The sequence below is a fragment of the Cylas formicarius genome, unplaced genomic scaffold (genome assembly GCF_029955315.1).
Source record: "Cylas formicarius isolate icCylForm1 unplaced genomic scaffold, icCylForm1.1 PGA_scaffold_6__28_contigs__length_40554024, whole genome shotgun sequence".
Taxonomy (NCBI): Eukaryota; Metazoa; Arthropoda; class Insecta; order Coleoptera; family Brentidae; genus Cylas; species Cylas formicarius.
In genome coordinates this window covers 6,718,876-6,737,210 of record NW_026844347.1, presented here as the reverse complement: position 1 = coordinate 6,737,210, position 18,335 = coordinate 6,718,876, and the positions used below count along the sequence as shown (strand labels likewise).

The window sequence follows — 18,335 nt, the reverse complement described above, 5'->3', positions numbered from 1 at the left end:
AAACATACTTGTAAAGCCGTTAAAGCTAGTATGTGTAAATTACTCTGCGATTAAAGTGGCATTCATTCCCTTTTTCTCCACCACAAAGAATAATGACGGGCACTACATCAGATAAGATGGTACGCAGTGAAAAATGACGATTTGGTAGTTTTAGGCAATATTTTTTCCCGAATTTATTAAGGTTTTTTGTGATAATCACTAGACAGTACTACTATAATTGTATAATTAGATAAATAAACCATGTTTTATGGCTTCGTAGTAAATAAGGAACAGGCATAATGTTTTTTTAAACTACTGCAAATTCTCTAGATACTAGAGAATAACTAACTGTAATACTGTAATAAATTATTTGATGGAATATGGATTGAATTTAGTTTGACTTAAAATTTAAATCGCAACTATCTCAAAAATTATTCTAAATTGGAATTTTGTTTTAGTTTTATTTTCCAGTGTACTTTTGGTAAAAGCGAAAATTTGTTTTTTTACTTTTATGAAATGATTTTAAATAAAAAATAATCTATTTGACAATTTTTGATTAAAACATGCTATTTTCTTATTTAAATTGACTGAGGAAAAATTATATATGAATATAATGAAATTTTTGAACGCTATTATCTACAAAACTATTAGCGTTGTCAAAAAACGAGAGAGAGATTTCGTTTTTATATGACCAAATATTGAATTTATTTTTTTACAGACTTTGACTAGAAATTTCATTGACATCGGATATATAGTATATTCCATTTTCCATTCATTGCATTCATTTTTTTCGTTTGAGCCGTTACCAAAATATGATATAGGTATGTTCTCAATTTACTTGGCAGACTTTTTTTAAGGGCATTGTATTTTGGCAGTGCCAGTACCTATAAGTTGAAAATCTCTTTCAAAAATTCATCGGCTATACTCTTATTTTAGACGTTTTTAGACATAACATTGTTCAAAAATTCTTTCTCAATATAATAAGTCTGTACTTCAACTCTAACTTGTATCTCTAGAACACGTGGCATGAATGTGTGGTATTTAATATAATAGTTTGCCTACACTTCTTTATTTTCAACTCGGATGTTAATTTAACTGGCTTTTATATACTGGGCGATCCCCTGATATATATTTCATAGTCATAGTACTCCGCATTTTCGAATCGTATTTTGCTTTCCCAGGACTGCGAGAGGCATGGTCAATTACGTACTATTCGGGCTGTTGATAGTTGTCCCACGGACGGTGTGTGACGCCTCTGACCGCTTTCCTTTTAACTCCCATGATAAAAACAACCAAACTGAAGAGGCTCGCGCTGCTGCCGTGATATCACACGCATGGTTCCAAAACGTCACCAGCTACGTGGGATACTTCACCCTCGACGAGATATCCACTTCCATTTTGTATTCCTGATATTTCCCGCCGGAACGGAACGTGCAGCCCTTATCGTCAGACACGCGTCCCTTGATCCTGTACCTTCAAGGTGGTCCCGGAGTTCCTTCGGTAAGGAGCGCGTTCCAAGAAAACGGACCGTTCATCGAAGACGAAGACTTGAATATGTCGTTGAGGAAATTCAGGTTGACTAGGAATCACTAGGTGCTGTACATCGACAATCCTGTAGGCGTCGGATACAGTTTTACCAACGGCGAGTACGCGCAGAACCAAACTATCATCGCCCAACACGTCTATGAGGCTCTCACGCAGTGCTTTGATCTGTTTTCCGAGCTCGAGGACAGAGCATTCTACGTGGCGGGCGTCTCCTACGGAGGAAAATACACCGTATCTCTCGCGAGTTACATCGACGAGCAGAACAAGATCGCCGCGCGGAAAATTAACCTGCATGCCCTGATCGTAGAGAGCGGCTTCGTGGACCCGGTGCACCAGGTCAATTATCGTGACTACCATTACCAACTGGGTTTAGTGGAAAAGCAAACGAGAGAGATGCTCAAAAAGATCGAGACCGCAATCATAACGGACATAAATAATGGCGACTATCAGCACGCAATGGACAACTACGCAAGACTGATAGTGCCTTACAAAGGTCCAAGGCTGTTCGAAAACCTCACAGGTTTCGATAACGACCTCGACTATCTTGAAGCAGTGGCACCCAGACCGCATTACAGAGACCTCGTGACGCAAGTTGACTTCCGGTCGGCGATGCACGTAGGCAACACGACATTCAACGCGGTTGCTATCGACGTATTTATGAACTTGTTACTGGATTATTCGCAAAACGTTGCACCCCAAATAGCGAAGCTTTTGGATAAGTACAGTGTTTTTCATTGGACAGAACGATGGTGGTAACTTCCTGACAGAATTGAATTTCACACAGGCTCCAACTCACAAAATTGATTTTGCTAATCCTGCAGTTTGCCGCACAGTGTTGCCAAAAAATTATACAAATCAGCAAAGTTGTGGTTATATAAAACTATTAGTTACTGTACTCTGGCAATTTTTTATTTAATAATTTACCGTAAGTACATCAGGAAAAGGGTAGCAGGCTATCAGCAGAAATTCTACTGCGACACACAAAAAGGAAGCTGAATTCACATAATAATGAATGCCATTGGGACCTAACCATGTGTGCTATAAAGTTTTGGGGAGAATTAATACTCCACAGTCCGTTAAGTCGGACCTCTTTATGAAATACATCTCATTGTTTTCGGCACACAATTGTCGCTTTCCTTTTTAGCTAGAGCACCATTTTTCAAGTGTGTATCTGTGATTTGAAAATTTTCTTTTCTTAAATTGAACTGAGGTGGCTTTTACTTGATGAAAATCCATTTAACCAAATAAATAATAACTAAGAGTTCAGATTTTCACGAAATTATATATTTTCACATGACAATTGTTTCGACAACACCTTGTTTTTATCAAATGTAATATTTACAAACTACCTGCTACTATATATACCGAAAAATGACAATAAAACCTTAATTAATGTTGTGAGAATTTAAGTTCAATAAAGGAGAGGTATTTAAATCTAATTGATCATTAAGCAATACATTTGCATGTCTCATTTTGTTAATCTCCATGGGTCCCAATAAATTTAATTTTCTACTTTTTGTGGCTGTATGTAAAATATCAAAATTGTCGTCAAAAATGTATTTTTCTGTGTGTAGCATAATTAGAATCTATCTGTTTTTAAACGCTCTTATATGTTCGTTCTTAAAGGATCTACCTGTTTGTCCAATATAAATTTTAGGACAAGATCCGCATTTCAACTTGTAGACACCTGATTTTTGAGATTTTGGACATTGCGTTTTATTGCTTTTTAAAAAAATTTCTATTGTGTTTTAGTTCTGAAAGCTATTTTTAAACCACATTTTGATAAATGTTTTAAAACTTTTTCACTGGGTTCTCCTATGTATGTAACTGTTTTAAATTGTTCGTGTTCTGTATTAGGTTATAATTCTATTTATAATTCTATTTAGAAAGATAAACTCAAACCATACTTTTTTTGCTCAGCTGAGTATCAAATTCATCAAATGGGATAAATTTGCGATTGGCGGAGATGCTGACGACAAATTTGGTAAAATGGAGTCTTTTCTTCCAGTTATTGGTTTCCAGAGAAATTTTTGGAGAAAATAAATCTTAAAAGCTCACCGGGGAGTACAATTTTTTCTTTTTCAATATCACAGGATCCAGATATCTATGCCAGTCATCTTTGCACCGAGTGGCGTTATGTATCTGGGTCTCAGAGAATCAATAAATTTTAATGCATTTTAAAGAGAGTAATTTTCACGATGGATATTGAAAAGAAGGAGTAAATCTCTTATTTGAACCTGCACATCGTCCAAGTGAACGATATGAGTTAACGTACTTTTTTTTTATTCCTCGATTTTTTTAAAAATTATTTCTTACAAGTTGATTTTATTAAACATGCTGGTTGGTTTTATCGTTTGTTTGTTGTATGTTCTAATTCGCTGCAAAAGTTTCAATATCTATCACACGAATAAGTCTATCAATAGTCAAAATGGTAAACATGAAAATAATTACGTATAAGTGCTTTCATTTGGTATTATTTAATCACTACAATAACCGTTGAAAAGATTAAATATGGCAAAGACGAAATGTAAGGTTTTTTCTGTCTAAACAGAAACTTAACACATTTTTTATTTAATTTAATTCCATATATGCAGTATATGCAGGGCCTTTATAGACCTACCAGCTACAAATATGGGTTTGTTGTAGAAAATCTCAAGTGGCCTTCGTTGCTATGGTGTTATCATGAACCACTTCATATGAATTTAGTCAACACGAGGATAGCACGAATTTCAGATAATTATTTTATAATTTTTATACGGTTGTGGAATTTTATAGATACTAGTTTATACGTTTCTGACATATATTCAATTTTATGTCAAAAGTGACGTTTGAAGTTCTAAATAAATCAAACAATTTTCCCCAATGAAAGGTTTCCTTACAATTTAGTGGTCTGTTTTGATATTTTAAAAGTAAATAATTAAGGGTGATCAAAAATAACATTAAAATTATTTTATTTTTAAATTTTTATCCTTTTATCACATTAAGCATTTCAAACAAGGGTGACTTTGTATAAGGTTGCTGTCGACAAAGCTCTTCGCCACCAAGACTCAATATTCGGAGTTTGCAAAAATAGTTGATATGTGAAATAGACATAACTGGAGTTGGATAGTCAACAAAATAAAGACTTGCATGAGGATAAACGCGGCCCCATGGTGTAAGTGCGTCGATGATGTGATTGAAATATAAGAATATAGGGAGAAATTATGGAATTTGACACACAAGCAAACCCAAAGTTATAAAACGGCTCTAACAAAAATTGTTTCATTACATTTTTAAATTTAAGGTGTACTAATTACTGGATATTTTTTGGAAGTATATTAAAACAACGTCAATTTTATGATTCTGAGAAGACGTCAACCTGGAAACAGACAGAGCGACAACTCTTGTCCTCCTAGTGTTATAGTCATGCAGATCAACATTTTTGGCATATCCATGTAAATCGTGTAAATGTTAATCCGGTAAAGAAATGGGAAATTGGTTTATGTAAATGAACAACAGAATCCCGAAAACCGACCCTTGTGGAATACCACGCCGCATTGGCAAACATAGTCTCGCTTGTTTTGCTATTCCATTCAAAAAATTGAAAACGACCAGCTTCGTAGGGATCCTGATAACATACTATAAACCACTGTAGAGCGCCTTAATATTTCTCTGCGCAACAACGCGTGTAGTTCATCTGACTACTCGAAATGACTAAAATTAACAAAGTTGTATTGTAAATAGTACATTTTCAAAATACGTTATTCTTCTTTATTTAAATGAATAATTAACATCTCTGTCCATCTCCATTCCGGATATTTTTTAGCAAACAATGAATAAAACGTTTTGATTCGTTTAGAAATTAAATAAATTTAAATAACTTATCCGTTAATATTTTAGTTGCCGGGTATGATTTTCAAGATAGGTAGACATGGAACGCATTTTACAGTGGAAAAACGTTTAATTACCAATAGTTTTGGTTTGCTCAAACTAATAGTTTGAAAACCACAACTCTTTTAAATGGACAACCTTTGGAGAATGTCGGATGTTTTTTCTATGCTAAAGATCGCTTTGAAAACATTATTTTTTTGGTTTCTTGATTTGATTTGATTCATTTGTACGTTTTATTTTTAAAATATGCAATGAATGGAATCAAAGTGGTTTAAATATTCATTGCGTTACTCTGTAGTACTTTGCATAACAAATGAGATTGCATTAGTCCACACCTTGGCGAAACAGACTTTACCTTTCCTCTCCTAACCGTACGAGATGTACAGGTTAGAATTTTGTGCATTATCCATAATCAACTATCAGCTAACCAAAATTATCCATTTGAAGTTCCAAAGTGGGGGTCGATTTCACCCGCATATTTCTAAGAAATATTTTACAATTGTGACACCTTCTACCAAAATTTGTATATCTAAAAAACGAGTACAGAAGCGTTTCGAGATAAATTACTTTTGTTAATTAAATCACATTCGAGTGCTCGAGTCCTCAACAAATTGCAACTATAAAGTGGCAAAAAGAGATATTGTAACAAAGTTGAGGTTGCGATAAGCGAGATTAGTAGTATATAAAGATCCACGGTTGCCATTTGGTTTGGCTATAGTAGCAAATAAACTTGAGGCGGTAAGTAGACACATTTAATCAACATATCACTTCGATGACGCTAAAGGTTGAACTGATTGAAATTGGTTGTGATAAAATTGTATAAAGTCCAAAAATTGTGGTAGCATTTGCGGAATATTTGGCCAATTTGACATTAACAATATAAAAAAATTAATAAAAGTCTTTGTTTTCCAAAGCATTTAATAGCACTACAGTATACCAGATGTGACGAGACGCTTCAATCAGTCCTATGTACAACCAAATAAAGTATATTTCTGAAAGGTGCAGGCCAATAAAACTTCATTAAGTATGCAAAGGGACCACAGAGAGATCCAACGAATACTTAAGAGACCAGGTGCTACAACCCGGGTAACAGAATAAAAATTTTTTTGTACATACTATTAGGTATTATTAATTTTTATTTTACTTAAAAAAAAAAAATATCTCCTCTTGACGGATCAACGGTCCGACCGCACAAGTAGTCAATATTCTACAATTTCTCCTGTGATACTCATAACATGCTGTACCGCTTTTCTCTAGTTTTTTAATGTTACTCCCTCAATAGCTTGATCAAACTGTAGCTTATGGGCTTAAATTTTGAACGTGGTACTTGGTGGTCCTTCATTCATATGGTTTTAGCACATTAAATGGCTGTTCTCGACGAAGTGGTCTGAGATCTGCATTTCAAATTGACGAATTTAAGTGTTAACTTAGAAAAAAAAATGCAGCTGAGTGAAATATGATCTTTGATGAGGTAACACCGAAATTCATCAATTTGAAATGCAGGCCTCAGACAACTTCATCGAGAACAGCTATAAAACGTTATATATTTAGTTTCTCAATCCTACAAAATTATGAGACAGCTGCGGACAGCTTAAATAGCGTAAAGTTGAGATAAATTGCAATGATAGTTTTCGGTTTTTAAGTTTTTAAGACCTACACAGCTAGAATCGTTCCGAGTGGACAACTTAAAGGTTATATCGTAAAGTTCGGATTTTCTTGAGTGGTAGCTGGCGTTATTCATGACTATAGTAGACCCATAAAATCTAGGATTTGCTGGAAGTAGTCTGTAAAAACATCAGCATTCATGTCTTTCAGTCCGTTTCAATTTCTCATTTTAAGTAAAACAAGTGTATTATTCTGTTGATGGCAGCCGTATCATCCCCATTTATTCCAGTTTCTTTTTTCCTGTACTTCGCTTTGGTGATTTCACGGGACTGTGTACCCTCGTGCACAAGTCGGTATATTGTTGACGGTTCCACTATGGTAATATTCGAACACATTTCAACTATTTTTGCAACTCCCAATGTTAAGTTTTGCTGGCGAAGAGCTTTGAACACACTGAGAACGATAATTTGCTCATTTTCAAGAATGAAGTGCCGGAAAGTAACTATCATTTTAAACAATAAGGCACCTGCCACTCACGGGAACTTCGACAATCATCATATTGATGTAAGCTTAAGAATATCAAACTTAATAATGGGAACTTGGTTAAATTTGCCTCAATGTAAATGTTGAATTTCATGCAAACAACATTAACGAATTATGTTCAAAGTTATAATCAAGTAGCGTATCCTTATAGATAAGAGTAAAATTTGCTAATCGCGATACAAAATCTCGACTGAAATGAAAGAAATTAAAACGTTAAATGTTTATATATGCTGTGTTAGAGTTTATTAAAGATTGTTTATTTATTCCAAGTGTGTCGAATTAATCGGTGCTGCGGTGGTTTTAGCTACAAAGCCACTATATAAGTGGGTTCTCACATATTTGAACAAACCGATGAGAAAAAAAATAATTATTAATATTACTTTTATACTTCTAGTAACTTATTCTCTTGTAGTTACTTACGTTAAGTTAAGTTAAGTTAAGTTACGTACTTTGCTTAGAATTTAATTATTTGGGTTTTTTTTAGGAAAGATACTAAACAATATTTATTTATTATGTATGTATTTATGTTTAAATCTAAAATAAAATTACAATTTATTTTGATTACCTACTTAAATTAGTTAAAATTATTTACATAATATATCAGTATCACTATGGCTATCATCGCCTGTTCTAATTATATTTGTTCTATATTATTTACAATATGGATATACGATTGTTCTGCTTTTTGTACATGTTTAACAGAATTTGCCCAACGTTGTGGAGGGATGTTAAAAACTTCGGTTTCTATAAGTTTGAGGAGTTAACACGGGGAAAAACATTGTTACGACGAAGGGCAGATTTCATGGGATGTTCCATGGGATTAAATATACAGTGGTAAGGTGGAAGCCTTAAAACTGTATGCCCTAGATTTTTTGCATAATTATCACAGACGTATTCCTTTTGTAGGTTCAAGCTTTGTAGAACCTCAATTAATTTCTTTCTGGTATAATCTTCGTGAAAATAAATGTTATTATACATGTAGTTTTGGATTGTTGCTTTTGTGTCACATGAGGAAGGGGTTTTAGTCCATTGTCTGCTGTGATAACTTGCATTGTCCATTACAATTACGCTGTTAGGAGGAATGTTTGGAACTAGTTTGTTTTTAAACCAACTTCCAAATAAATCAGCGGTGGTGTCTTCATAGTAATCCAGAGAAGAATCTTTAATATTTTTCGCAGACAGAGAAAGTCCATTTAGAATCCAACCATCTTTAGAGCCAGCATGCAAAATAGTTATTCTTTCACCTCTTTTTGATGGCGCGTTTGTTTTACACTTATCAGTTGAGTCAACCCAACCCTTTTTCGGGATATCATAAGTGTCGAACTAGGTTTCATCCAAGTAAATAATTGACCTTTGTTATTATCTGTAAATCCTACTTTTTTCTAGACATTCCAGTCGCCATTTCCGAATTCTAAAAGATTCCATGAAAACTTGCCTTTTGTCAATTTTTTTAAATCTAAAACCCATGTGTTGAATACACTTCCATAAGGTAGTTCTGCCACATTTAACACCGGTTTCATCTTTTTCAAGCCTTCTAATTAAGATATCTAATGTAGGCGCGCTTTGTTCCTCATATAACTGGTAAATTTTACGCCGTATTAAATCTTTATCACTTTCATCTACACTCGAGAAAATGTCAGTATAGCTTCTTTTTTTCCTCGCTGAAATTGGATTATTCACAATTTTCCACACAGTTGATGTTGGAATTTTCGTCAATGTGGTCGTTTCTTCTAAAGATACTTGGTTGCTGCATCACGTTCAATGAGAGTCAAATAAACATTGTTTATAACTTCCTTAGTCTCAATAGAATAGTGTTTTCTACATTTGGGCGGGAGCATCTCCTGAGATACATTAGACTCGCACATATTTTGCATAATTCGCACATGATTCGACACATGCTGTATTACACACGAAATAAGAATGGTTACTAATAAACTTTAACTAAGTAGTATACCAAACCAAAGAATATTAATCACATTTAGGTATAAAATTATTTTCTATTACGGACCACAATTTTACCTGAATTTAAATGACCACCCTTGAATAATCCCATTCAAAAGCAATTGGTCACTTTCTTATATCTATTAACAGACCATACCTGTGAAATTCTTCTAGGAGTGCATTATTTCAGGAAATAATAAATAAAACTGGACTAAAAGCTATCAGAATGTCTTCCACTCAAGCAATAATTATTCCACCAATGTCAGGGTCCTTTTCTGATTTAAGCTCTTTGATTATAAACTGCACTTCTTTTTTAGGATCAGGCAGGTATACAGTTGGTTTTTGTCTAATAGATTTCTAACTTTCCGGATTGTTAATTTTCTCTGCTGATTCTTAGCCCTTAATAGTCCATAACATTTTCGAAGTAAGCTTAACATTGTATTATCTTTTTCAGTCCAGAAGAGCGGAAGCTATGGCCAATTACGTACTATTCGGTCTGTTGCTCGTCTTCGGACGTGCGGCGTGTGACGCTGGCAATCCTCTCTTCCTAACTCCCCTGATAAAAAACAATCAAACGCAACAGGCTCGCACTGCGGCCGCGGTGTCTCACGCGTCCTTCCAAAACGTCACCAGCTACGCGGGGTACTTCACCGTCGACGAGACGTTCAACTCTAACTTATTCTTCTGGTTCTTCCCATCCAAGAAAAACGTCACCAACGACCCCGTCATCCTGTACCTCCAAGGCGGTCCGGGACTTCCTTCGATAAGGAGTTTATTTGAGGAAAACGGACCCTTTACGGTAGACGAAAACTTAAATATCTCGCTGAGGAAATTCACGTGGAACAGGAACCACTCAGTGCTGTACATTGACAACCCCGTGGGTGTTGGGTATAGTTTTACTAACGGCGGGTACGCGCAGAACCAGACCATCATCGCCCAACACCTCTACGAAGCTCTCACGCAATTCTTCACAGTGTTTCCAGAGTTCAGCAGTAGAGCTTTCTACGTATCCGGAGTCTCTTACGGAGGCAAATACTCCGTCTCCCTTGCGAGCTACATCGACGCACAGAACGAGATCAACTCTCAGAAAATTAACCTTCAGGGCGTGATCGTTGAGAGCGGTTTCGTGGACCCGGTGCACCAGGCCAATTACAGCGATTACCTCTACCAGCTGGGTCTCATCGATAAGCAGACAAGGAACTTGTTCAAAGATATCGAGACCACGATCATAACTGACATCAACAATGGCAACTATCAGGACGCGATGGACAACTACGCGAAGATCATAGTGCCTTACAAAGGTCCGACTCTGTTCCGCAACCTCACTGGTTTCGATAACGGCTTGAACTATCTCGAAGCGGTGGCGCCACCGTCGTACTATCGCAATTTCGTGACGCAAGATGACGTCCGCTCAGCGCTGCATGTAGGCAACACGAATTTCACCGCTGTCGGTTTCAACGTGTTTTTGAACTTGTTGCTGGATTACCCGAAAAGCGTGGCACCCCAAATAGTGCAGCTGTTGACTAAGTACAGGATGGTGTTTTACAACGGGCAGACGGACGTTGTGGGTGGTAATTTCCTGACACAGTTGAATTTCCCACAGGCTGCAGAGTATAACGATGCCCCTAGGATAGTATGGCATTTTAAGGGCGACGTGGCTGGCTACGCCAAACAAGCGGGTAACCTGACGGAGGTTTTGGTACGCAACGCAGGACACTGGGTCGCTAGGTATCAGCCCGAGTGGGCTTACAATTTGGTGCTCAAATTTACCAGAAATAGGACGACGTTTAATTAAAATGGAAATTGCTAAGCGATAACTAATTTCTGTACGATTTAACAATGATGAATAGTTAAAAGCAAACGTACAATTTAAGTGACATATTATAACAACGGTATAATAACGTAAATTTTGGTTACAAAATAAACCAATATGTAAATAAAATTTCTACAAATGGCAACATAGCTTTTACTATTTTACGCACTCTCAGCGGCGCACGTTGGGATAAAAGCGGGAAAAATATCGCATTTGCACATTTGATATGGTCATTAACCTTTTAGTTTCTATGTTAAAATTTATTGGGGTAAGTGACACTCCACAGAATCTACCATAATTTTTCTTGCCTGATCGATCTCAGGACAAGCTTATTAGTGAATCGTGTTCAATCGACATTAAATCCGGTGTACCTCAAGGTCGCATCCTGGGATCCCTGTTGTACACTATTTATACTTGTCAATTTTATCGGTCAGTTAAAAGTCTTAAATATTATCTGTATACCCACCAAACCACTTTATACATGCCTTTTGATGACAGTAACTAACTTTTATAATTACTTAAAATTGATCACTCAAAGTCATTTGTTGAAGTTCATGGAAATGATATTCAGGTTGAAAAGATAAAAGATTTTTAATAAAAGTTAATGACTTGGCATTGTCCATGGTGCATTAAAATTTCTTTTTGTACTCCCGTTTGTAAAATACCTAATTACACACAAATCTAGCATGCGGGAAACGTCACTTTATCACGTCAGTTTCGTTTTCCACTGATCCGAGTCACTTCGGACATTTCCGGGATATCATTCTTCTGGTTCTTCCCATCCAAGAAAAACGTCACCAACGACCCCGTCATCCTGTACCTCCAAGGCGGTCCGGGACTTCTTTCGATAAGGAGTTTATTTGAGGAAAACGGACCCTTTACGGTAACTTAAATATCTCGCTGAGGAAATTCACGGCTTTGGGAGCAATCTAGTGTTTTCGGAGATATTTCCCACGCCTTGAATTTTGACGTTTGTCAATTCTGACGGTCATGTCAGTAAATGTATTCTTGTTTTGCGAAAATGCACCCAAAAACTAACACTTCGTACATTTCCGGGATTTTACCGCACGGTTTCAATTTTTCACATTTGGTAAACTTTTTAAGTCACTCGTTTATTAAACACTCGTGACTCAAATGCGGTTAACCAAAATTGTGGCATAATAGACTAGAGTCCCACAGACATTGCTTATCACGGAAAATAAAAACACTAATCTGTAACTGCTTGGCTTTATCTCAGTTAAATCACTGCTACGCAGTGTTTAGCGCTTGTCATGGGTAATAGACGTATATAAAACCTTCAATACTCATGCCTAAAGTTTATTTATTGGATGCGAGGTCATCACCATATTTCCAATTACTCACAGGATGGAGTAATATGCATAAGAAGTTTAAGTTACACATGGTTACTTGTTATTACACCGTCATTAGAAAGAAGTGCCCTCCATATCTAAACTTAATTTTCAGTTTCATGTAGGCTGTACCCACGTATATTTAGGTTCGTCCCGGTGTTGATAGAACCCATTCATTATATTGATATCATTTTGTTCACACAGCGTTGTTAGTAGTTCCATTATAATTTTGTGTGTAGTAGTAGTATTTCCCACCTTTATCTCGTAGTTCAAGGAATTTGCCCTTTGAATTCACTAGGGTGCCGTCGCACAGTGCACCGAGCCTAACCCAAAAAAAACAAGTTTTGACAAGTTCAAAATCAAAGTGGGCATTGATAAGGTAAATGATTATTTTACCATGACGACCAATTTCCACACTCTCGCGATTACCCGTCACTTTATCGTTTCGACAGTGATTAATATTTCACTTGATTATTGTCAATTGCGGAAGTTGAATTGCAAATCACTCACTAACTCCTCATCAAGCTCTTGCTCTGTACCTAGATCTAGATCTGTTTGAAAACAAATACAAAGTGTTAAGGTCTGTGGTAAATGCGGTCCATCCGGACTGCTTTCTAAGCTTATATAAGTTGAAGCAAACCAAAGCTGCTCTCCAATCTTCATCAGTTACAATTACTCAAACCTCAGCTGAAGTGAGCCTATAAGAACTTCTGCAACCAACTGCAAAATCTTTCTCATTTTGAAAATAACGACAGCCGATTCAAACTGATATGTAAAATCACAGATATTTCTAGCACTGATCTAGTCCTTGATAGCATTACTGCTTTTAATATTAGTAAATCTAGACACCGTAACAGACGCGTAGGTCAATACAAGGCTATCGTCGATATTTTACTCTAGGCCTATTAAATTTAAGTTTCAAAAAGAAAATGTACAGCTCGTGCGCGAAGAGGAAAAGTCAATAAATGAGAAAATAACCTATCTGCAAAGTAGTCATATTACAACGGAAATTGTCCAACAATATTGTTATTTACAATGACGGAGGGCAGTGCGATGGCAATGCGTGATTTGTGGTGCTACTCCTAAGGAGATGAACTCAAAAAACGTGTTGAATAGAGTGTCTAATCCCGAAAACTATTGCTTCGGTTTGTCCATCATACATACATACATCAAGATTCTTTTCTAATCCTGATCTCAGCTCAGAGGTTACAGGAATTGAAAAGAATCTTATTGTGAACTTTCCCATCATATTAACAGTGTAGTCAAACGGTGCCACTAGATGTAGAACAATTTAAGAAATTTTTAACAAAAGAGCTATACGAATGGTACTACATGCCTAGTAGTGTCCATAAGGTGCTTGTTCTCTGCCAATTGGACAATTGTCAATTGTCATTGACATAAGGAGTTGAGCAAAAATAGATTATCTAACACCCGTAAATGCACAAGGGTAGATACGAACAAATATCTTATGAATATATTGTTATTGACTTCTAAACCTCTGATATATATCATATATTAAGAAAAAAAAACAACAGAAGGATTGAATGAAGATGGTGAAGTTGAAAATTATATAAAGTGGTGAAACCTTCAACCAAGTACAGTGTAAATTAAGATTAAGAATGATTAAATTTCGCTGAAGAATTTTCCGATTCAAAATATTTTCAATTTTGAATGTGTTAATTTTTCAAAGAAATTTCCATATCTACAAAACTTCTGGGTTCCTCCTGCGTCGGTTGTTGTTGAATCGAACTTGCTGACATTTCGCCAATCATCCTGTTAGCTTGTTCAGACTGAAATTGTTTCAGTTAAGCTCCGAAGAAGACAACAGCATAATTGACGAAACGTCAGCAAGTTCGATTCAACAACAACCGATGCAAGAGGAATCCAAAAGTTTCGTAAATAGTAGAATTTGTTAGTTAATTAAATTAAAATCTATTACAATTAAAATTGTAAAAAATAATTAAAATTAATTGTGATTAAAATTTTAACTTTGACGCAATGTATCTTGATCTGAGGTGGCTTTTACTTGATGAAAATCCATTTATCAAAATAAATAAGAACTAAAAGTTTAGATTTTCACGAAATTATATACTTTGACATGACAATTGTTTTGACAACACCGTGTCTTTATCCAATGTGATATTTACAAACTACCTGCTACTATATATCCCGAAAGATGACCATAAAACCTTAATTAATGTTTTTGTGAGAGTTCAATAAAGGAGAGGTATTTAAATCTCATTGATCGTTAAGCAATACATTTGAATGTCTCATTTTGTTAATCTCAATGGCTTCCAATTGTCGTCATACATACAACACCCATACACACATACAAATGTGTTTTTCTGTGTTTAAGTATGTAGCATAATTAGAATCTAGACTATTGTTTTTAATCGCTCTTTTATGTTCGTTAATGCGTTTCTTAAAGGATCTACCTGTTTGTCCAATATAAAGTTTAGGACATTTCAACCTGTAGACACCTGATTTTTCGGATTTTGGACATTTCGTTTTATTGTTTTTTAAATATTTGACAAATGTTTTGAAACTTTTTCACTAGGTTCTCCTACGTATGTAATTGTTTTAAATTGTTCGTGTTTTATATTAGGTTTCGGATAAATAGAGTTTACTGTTGTCTGCAATTGTTTTTTCTTTATAATTTTATCTATAATGGACAGATTGTAGCCGTTGTTCAGTGCAATTTGTTTAATGATATTAAGTTCTTTGTTGTAATTTTCTGTTGAGAGTGGCGTATTAAGAAGTCTGTGTAAAAAAGAGTAAAATGCCACAACGGCTACAATCCGTCCATTATAGATAAAATTATAAATAAAAAACAAATACAGACAACAGTAAACTCTATTTATCCGAAACCTAAACAGAACACAAATAAAAGTTTCAAAACATTTGTCAAAATGTGGTTTAAAAATAGCTTTCAGAACTAACAACACAATAGGAAAATATTTAAAAAACGATAAAACGAAATGTCCAAAAGCCGAAAAACCAGGTGTCTACAGGTTGAAATGTGGATCTTGTCCTAAAATTTATATTGGACCAGCAGGTAGATCCTTCAAGAAACGCATTAACGAACATAAAAGAGCGTTTAAAAACAATAGTCTAGATTCTAATTATGCTACACACTTAAACACAGAAAAAAACATTTTTAACGACACTTTTGATATTTTACTTACAGCCACAAAAAGTAGAAAATTAAATTTACTGTAATCCATGGTGATTAACAAAATGAGACATTCAAATGTATTGCTTAACGATCAATGAGATTTAAATACCTCTCCTTTATTGAACTTAAACTCTCACAACAACATTAATTAAGGTGTTATGGTCATGTTTCGGTATATATAGTAGCATGTAGTTTGTAACTATTACATTTGTTAAAGACACGGTGTCGGTGTTGTCGAAACAATTGTCATGTTAAAATATATAATTTCGTGAAAATCTGAACCTTTAGTTCTTATTTATTTTGTAATGTATTCTTCTTATTATCGGTTTTGATACTAAGGTATGTGTAGCTAAATCGCAATATTTTGCGCTATACTATACCTGGTTAATCAGTGTCCCATCAGCTACATTATCTATAATATGCCGTCGATTTTGATTTTTTTCTAAGATTTAAGAACACACCCTGTATACTAGTTTGTAAATTTTATATAAACATATGCGCTCCTAGGTCAACGCAACTAAAATTTATTCAATAATATTGGGTTTTCTGCACTTAAACGATGTTATGATTTTTGTCCCATTTTGTATATATCTACCTAAAAAGCACTGTGCGTCGTTGTAAAATATAAATATTCTATATTATATCCTTAAGGATTAATAATTCGTTTACTTCCTTGTGCTCTCCGATCTTTCGTTACTTCGCTATTCTTTCCGATCCTTGTCCTTTATTCTTCGCCTCTGTGATTTCTGAGATTACTTCATTTATTTTTCAATTGGTGCCTGAATATTCTATGTACCATAGATAATTTTCCTTTTTCTTTAGGTCGTCTTTGCTTTTTCCATCCGGATCCGAGGCTTTGGTTGTGTTTTTTAGCATCTGAATTTGTTATAGGTGATAGGGAGCTGCTAGAGCTACTTAATCTACCTTCTAGAGATCACATCACACTATCACCGTTAATTATCCTGTCACTAAAGTTATTTTCTTATTTTCCGTCAAGGTACTCAAAATTCAGTTGATCTCAACTGTAGAAAATCGTTGTAGCAGTTTATTAAAATTTGTGAACGTGATGTCAAGCTGTCAAAAATTATGAATATACTTAAATGACGCGTGGTTGACACTAGACAATGTAAACAAACGTATGTTTGCGTTGAGAGAAATTCTTCGTGGACAAACGGCCATGGACACCGACGAACAGCAAACGGAAAAGCGCGCTGTAGAAGAAAAAGGCACCGCGTTCGCAATCAACAAAGTTCACGTGAGGTCGGGGAAATCATTTTTCGACGGCTGCGAGCGTTGGCAAAAATGTTTCACTTCGCTGCCTATAATTTCGGACAAACCGGCCAAATACATGCCGATGCCGTACACTTTCAGGTTACCCCCAGGTCCCAAATCCTCACGCGTCGACACCATCAGTGCCAGAAACATCCCGTTCCATTTATGGCTGGACCACACGATAGCAGTCGTGTGGATGCTTTTTTCCGAACAGGAATACGATTGTCCTTTAGGAGCGGCCCAGCTTCAATGGGCTTTAGCTTTCCTAAAATCGATTTTCTCGAAGAACGGCGACAGGCCGAAGGACGTGGAACTGTGTGTCGAAAAAATAGAGTCCAAGTTGATTGATGAATACGCGATGTTGTGTTCCGAACTGTCGAAAATGAACAAAATCGAGAAGATTCGCGTCGTGCCCCGTACGACGGTCGTCAAAAAGTTCGCGTTTTCGAAGAACTACGCGGATCTAGCCTCGAAATTGGGTGCGAAAATGGCGGTACGCGTGTCGTCGACGCGGTCGATCGAGGAAGAGTTGGAGAAACTGAAAATGGCTGCTGACGCGGAGCATTTGGAAATGCTCGATTCCGTGTCGAAGGAGAGGGCGATCGACATATTAAAGTGTTGGCACAAGGAGCAGACGTCGAAAGTGAAGGACGAGATACAGAAACTGAAGTATATAGAGGAAAAACTAAACGAAGGAAATCAGATTGAGTGGGATACGGAAATGTTACGTTATCAGGATGAATGAGTTTGGTTATATCATTAAATCGTATAATAAATTATATAGGTCGTAGAGTTTGCTAAACTCAAGGGGATATAATAATTTCTGCATTTGTTCTTTGTTTTGTTCCTTAATGCTACAGACTTATGCATCGTTATTGAAATGTAAAACTTAATCCTAATCGTATTCAACGTGCCTTAAAATTACAATTATAGTTACTTTTCAGCAGTTGTTGGAAATGTTCGTTCTTAAAAATGGCTAATGTTTCTGAATTCGTTGCGGATGAACTGATTAATTAGACTTCGCTTTCTAAAAATGAAAAAAAATATTATTCTCAATGTGGTCACGGCTCTTCGAAACCTAAAGTCAACGTACGGAGTTGCAAAAATAGTGGAACAATGTGACTGGAGTTGGACAGCCATAAGTCAGCATTATGCACGAGGATAAACGCTCCCCCATCAGGTTAGCAAAGAGAAGTACAGTAAATAATAAATGATAATGAAAAAACTGCCACCAGAAGAATAA

At 35.7% G+C, this 18,335-nt stretch overlaps 3 protein-coding genes across 3 annotated transcripts; all 3 read left to right on the top strand.

Moving 5' to 3' along the window:
• The first annotated feature begins 1,173 nt into the window (after window positions 1-1,173).
• On the top strand, window positions 1,174-2,280 carry LOC132704209 (venom serine carboxypeptidase-like). Its single transcript, XM_060674098.1, has 3 exons — window positions 1,174-1,338; window positions 1,417-1,553; window positions 1,611-2,280. Exons 1-3 carry the CDS (start codon window positions 1,174-1,176, stop codon window positions 2,278-2,280), a joined length of 972 nt encoding a protein of 323 aa, XP_060530081.1.
• A 3,774-nt stretch (window positions 2,281-6,054) lies between these two features.
• On the top strand, window positions 6,055-11,435 carry LOC132703565 (venom serine carboxypeptidase-like). Its single transcript, XM_060672899.1, has 3 exons — window positions 6,055-6,132; window positions 6,309-6,480; window positions 9,938-11,435. The coding sequence occupies exons 2-3, from the start codon at window positions 6,421-6,423 to the stop codon at window positions 11,276-11,278; spliced, it is 1,401 nt and encodes a 466-aa protein (XP_060528882.1). The 5' UTR covers window positions 6,055-6,132; window positions 6,309-6,420; the 3' UTR covers window positions 11,279-11,435.
• Window positions 11,436-16,937: 5,502 nt separating this feature from the next.
• LOC132703736 (uncharacterized) lies at window positions 16,938-18,019 on the top strand. Its single transcript, XM_060673175.1, has one exon. It carries the CDS (start codon window positions 16,959-16,961, stop codon window positions 17,835-17,837), a length of 879 nt encoding a protein of 292 aa, XP_060529158.1. The 5' UTR covers window positions 16,938-16,958; the 3' UTR covers window positions 17,838-18,019.
• Window positions 18,020-18,335: the final 316 nt, after the last annotated feature.

What these genes read in the sequence shown, in the direction of transcription:
- LOC132704209 (XM_060674098.1), top strand. Translation starts at nt 1,174, where the DNA reads ATGGTCAATTACGTACTATTCGGGCTGTTGATAGTTGTCCCACGGACG. An exon ending in TCCAAAACGTCACCAGCTAC is followed by an intron (nt 1,339 to 1,416) that starts GTGGGATACTTC and finishes CGGAACGTGCAG; the next exon opens with CCCTTATCGTCAGACACGCG. An exon ending in ATGTCGTTGAGGAAATTCAG is followed by an intron (nt 1,554 to 1,610) that starts GTTGACTAGGAA and finishes CGTCGGATACAG; the next exon opens with TTTTACCAACGGCGAGTACG.
- LOC132703565 (XM_060672899.1), top strand. Translation starts at nt 6,421, where the DNA reads ATGCAAAGGGACCACAGAGAGATCCAACGAATACTTAAGAGACCAGGT. An exon ending in GACCAGGTGCTACAACCCGG is followed by an intron (nt 6,481 to 9,937) that starts GTAACAGAATAA and finishes TATCTTTTTCAG; the next exon opens with TCCAGAAGAGCGGAAGCTAT.
- LOC132703736 (XM_060673175.1), top strand. Translation starts at nt 16,959, where the DNA reads ATGTTTGCGTTGAGAGAAATTCTTCGTGGACAAACGGCCATGGACACC.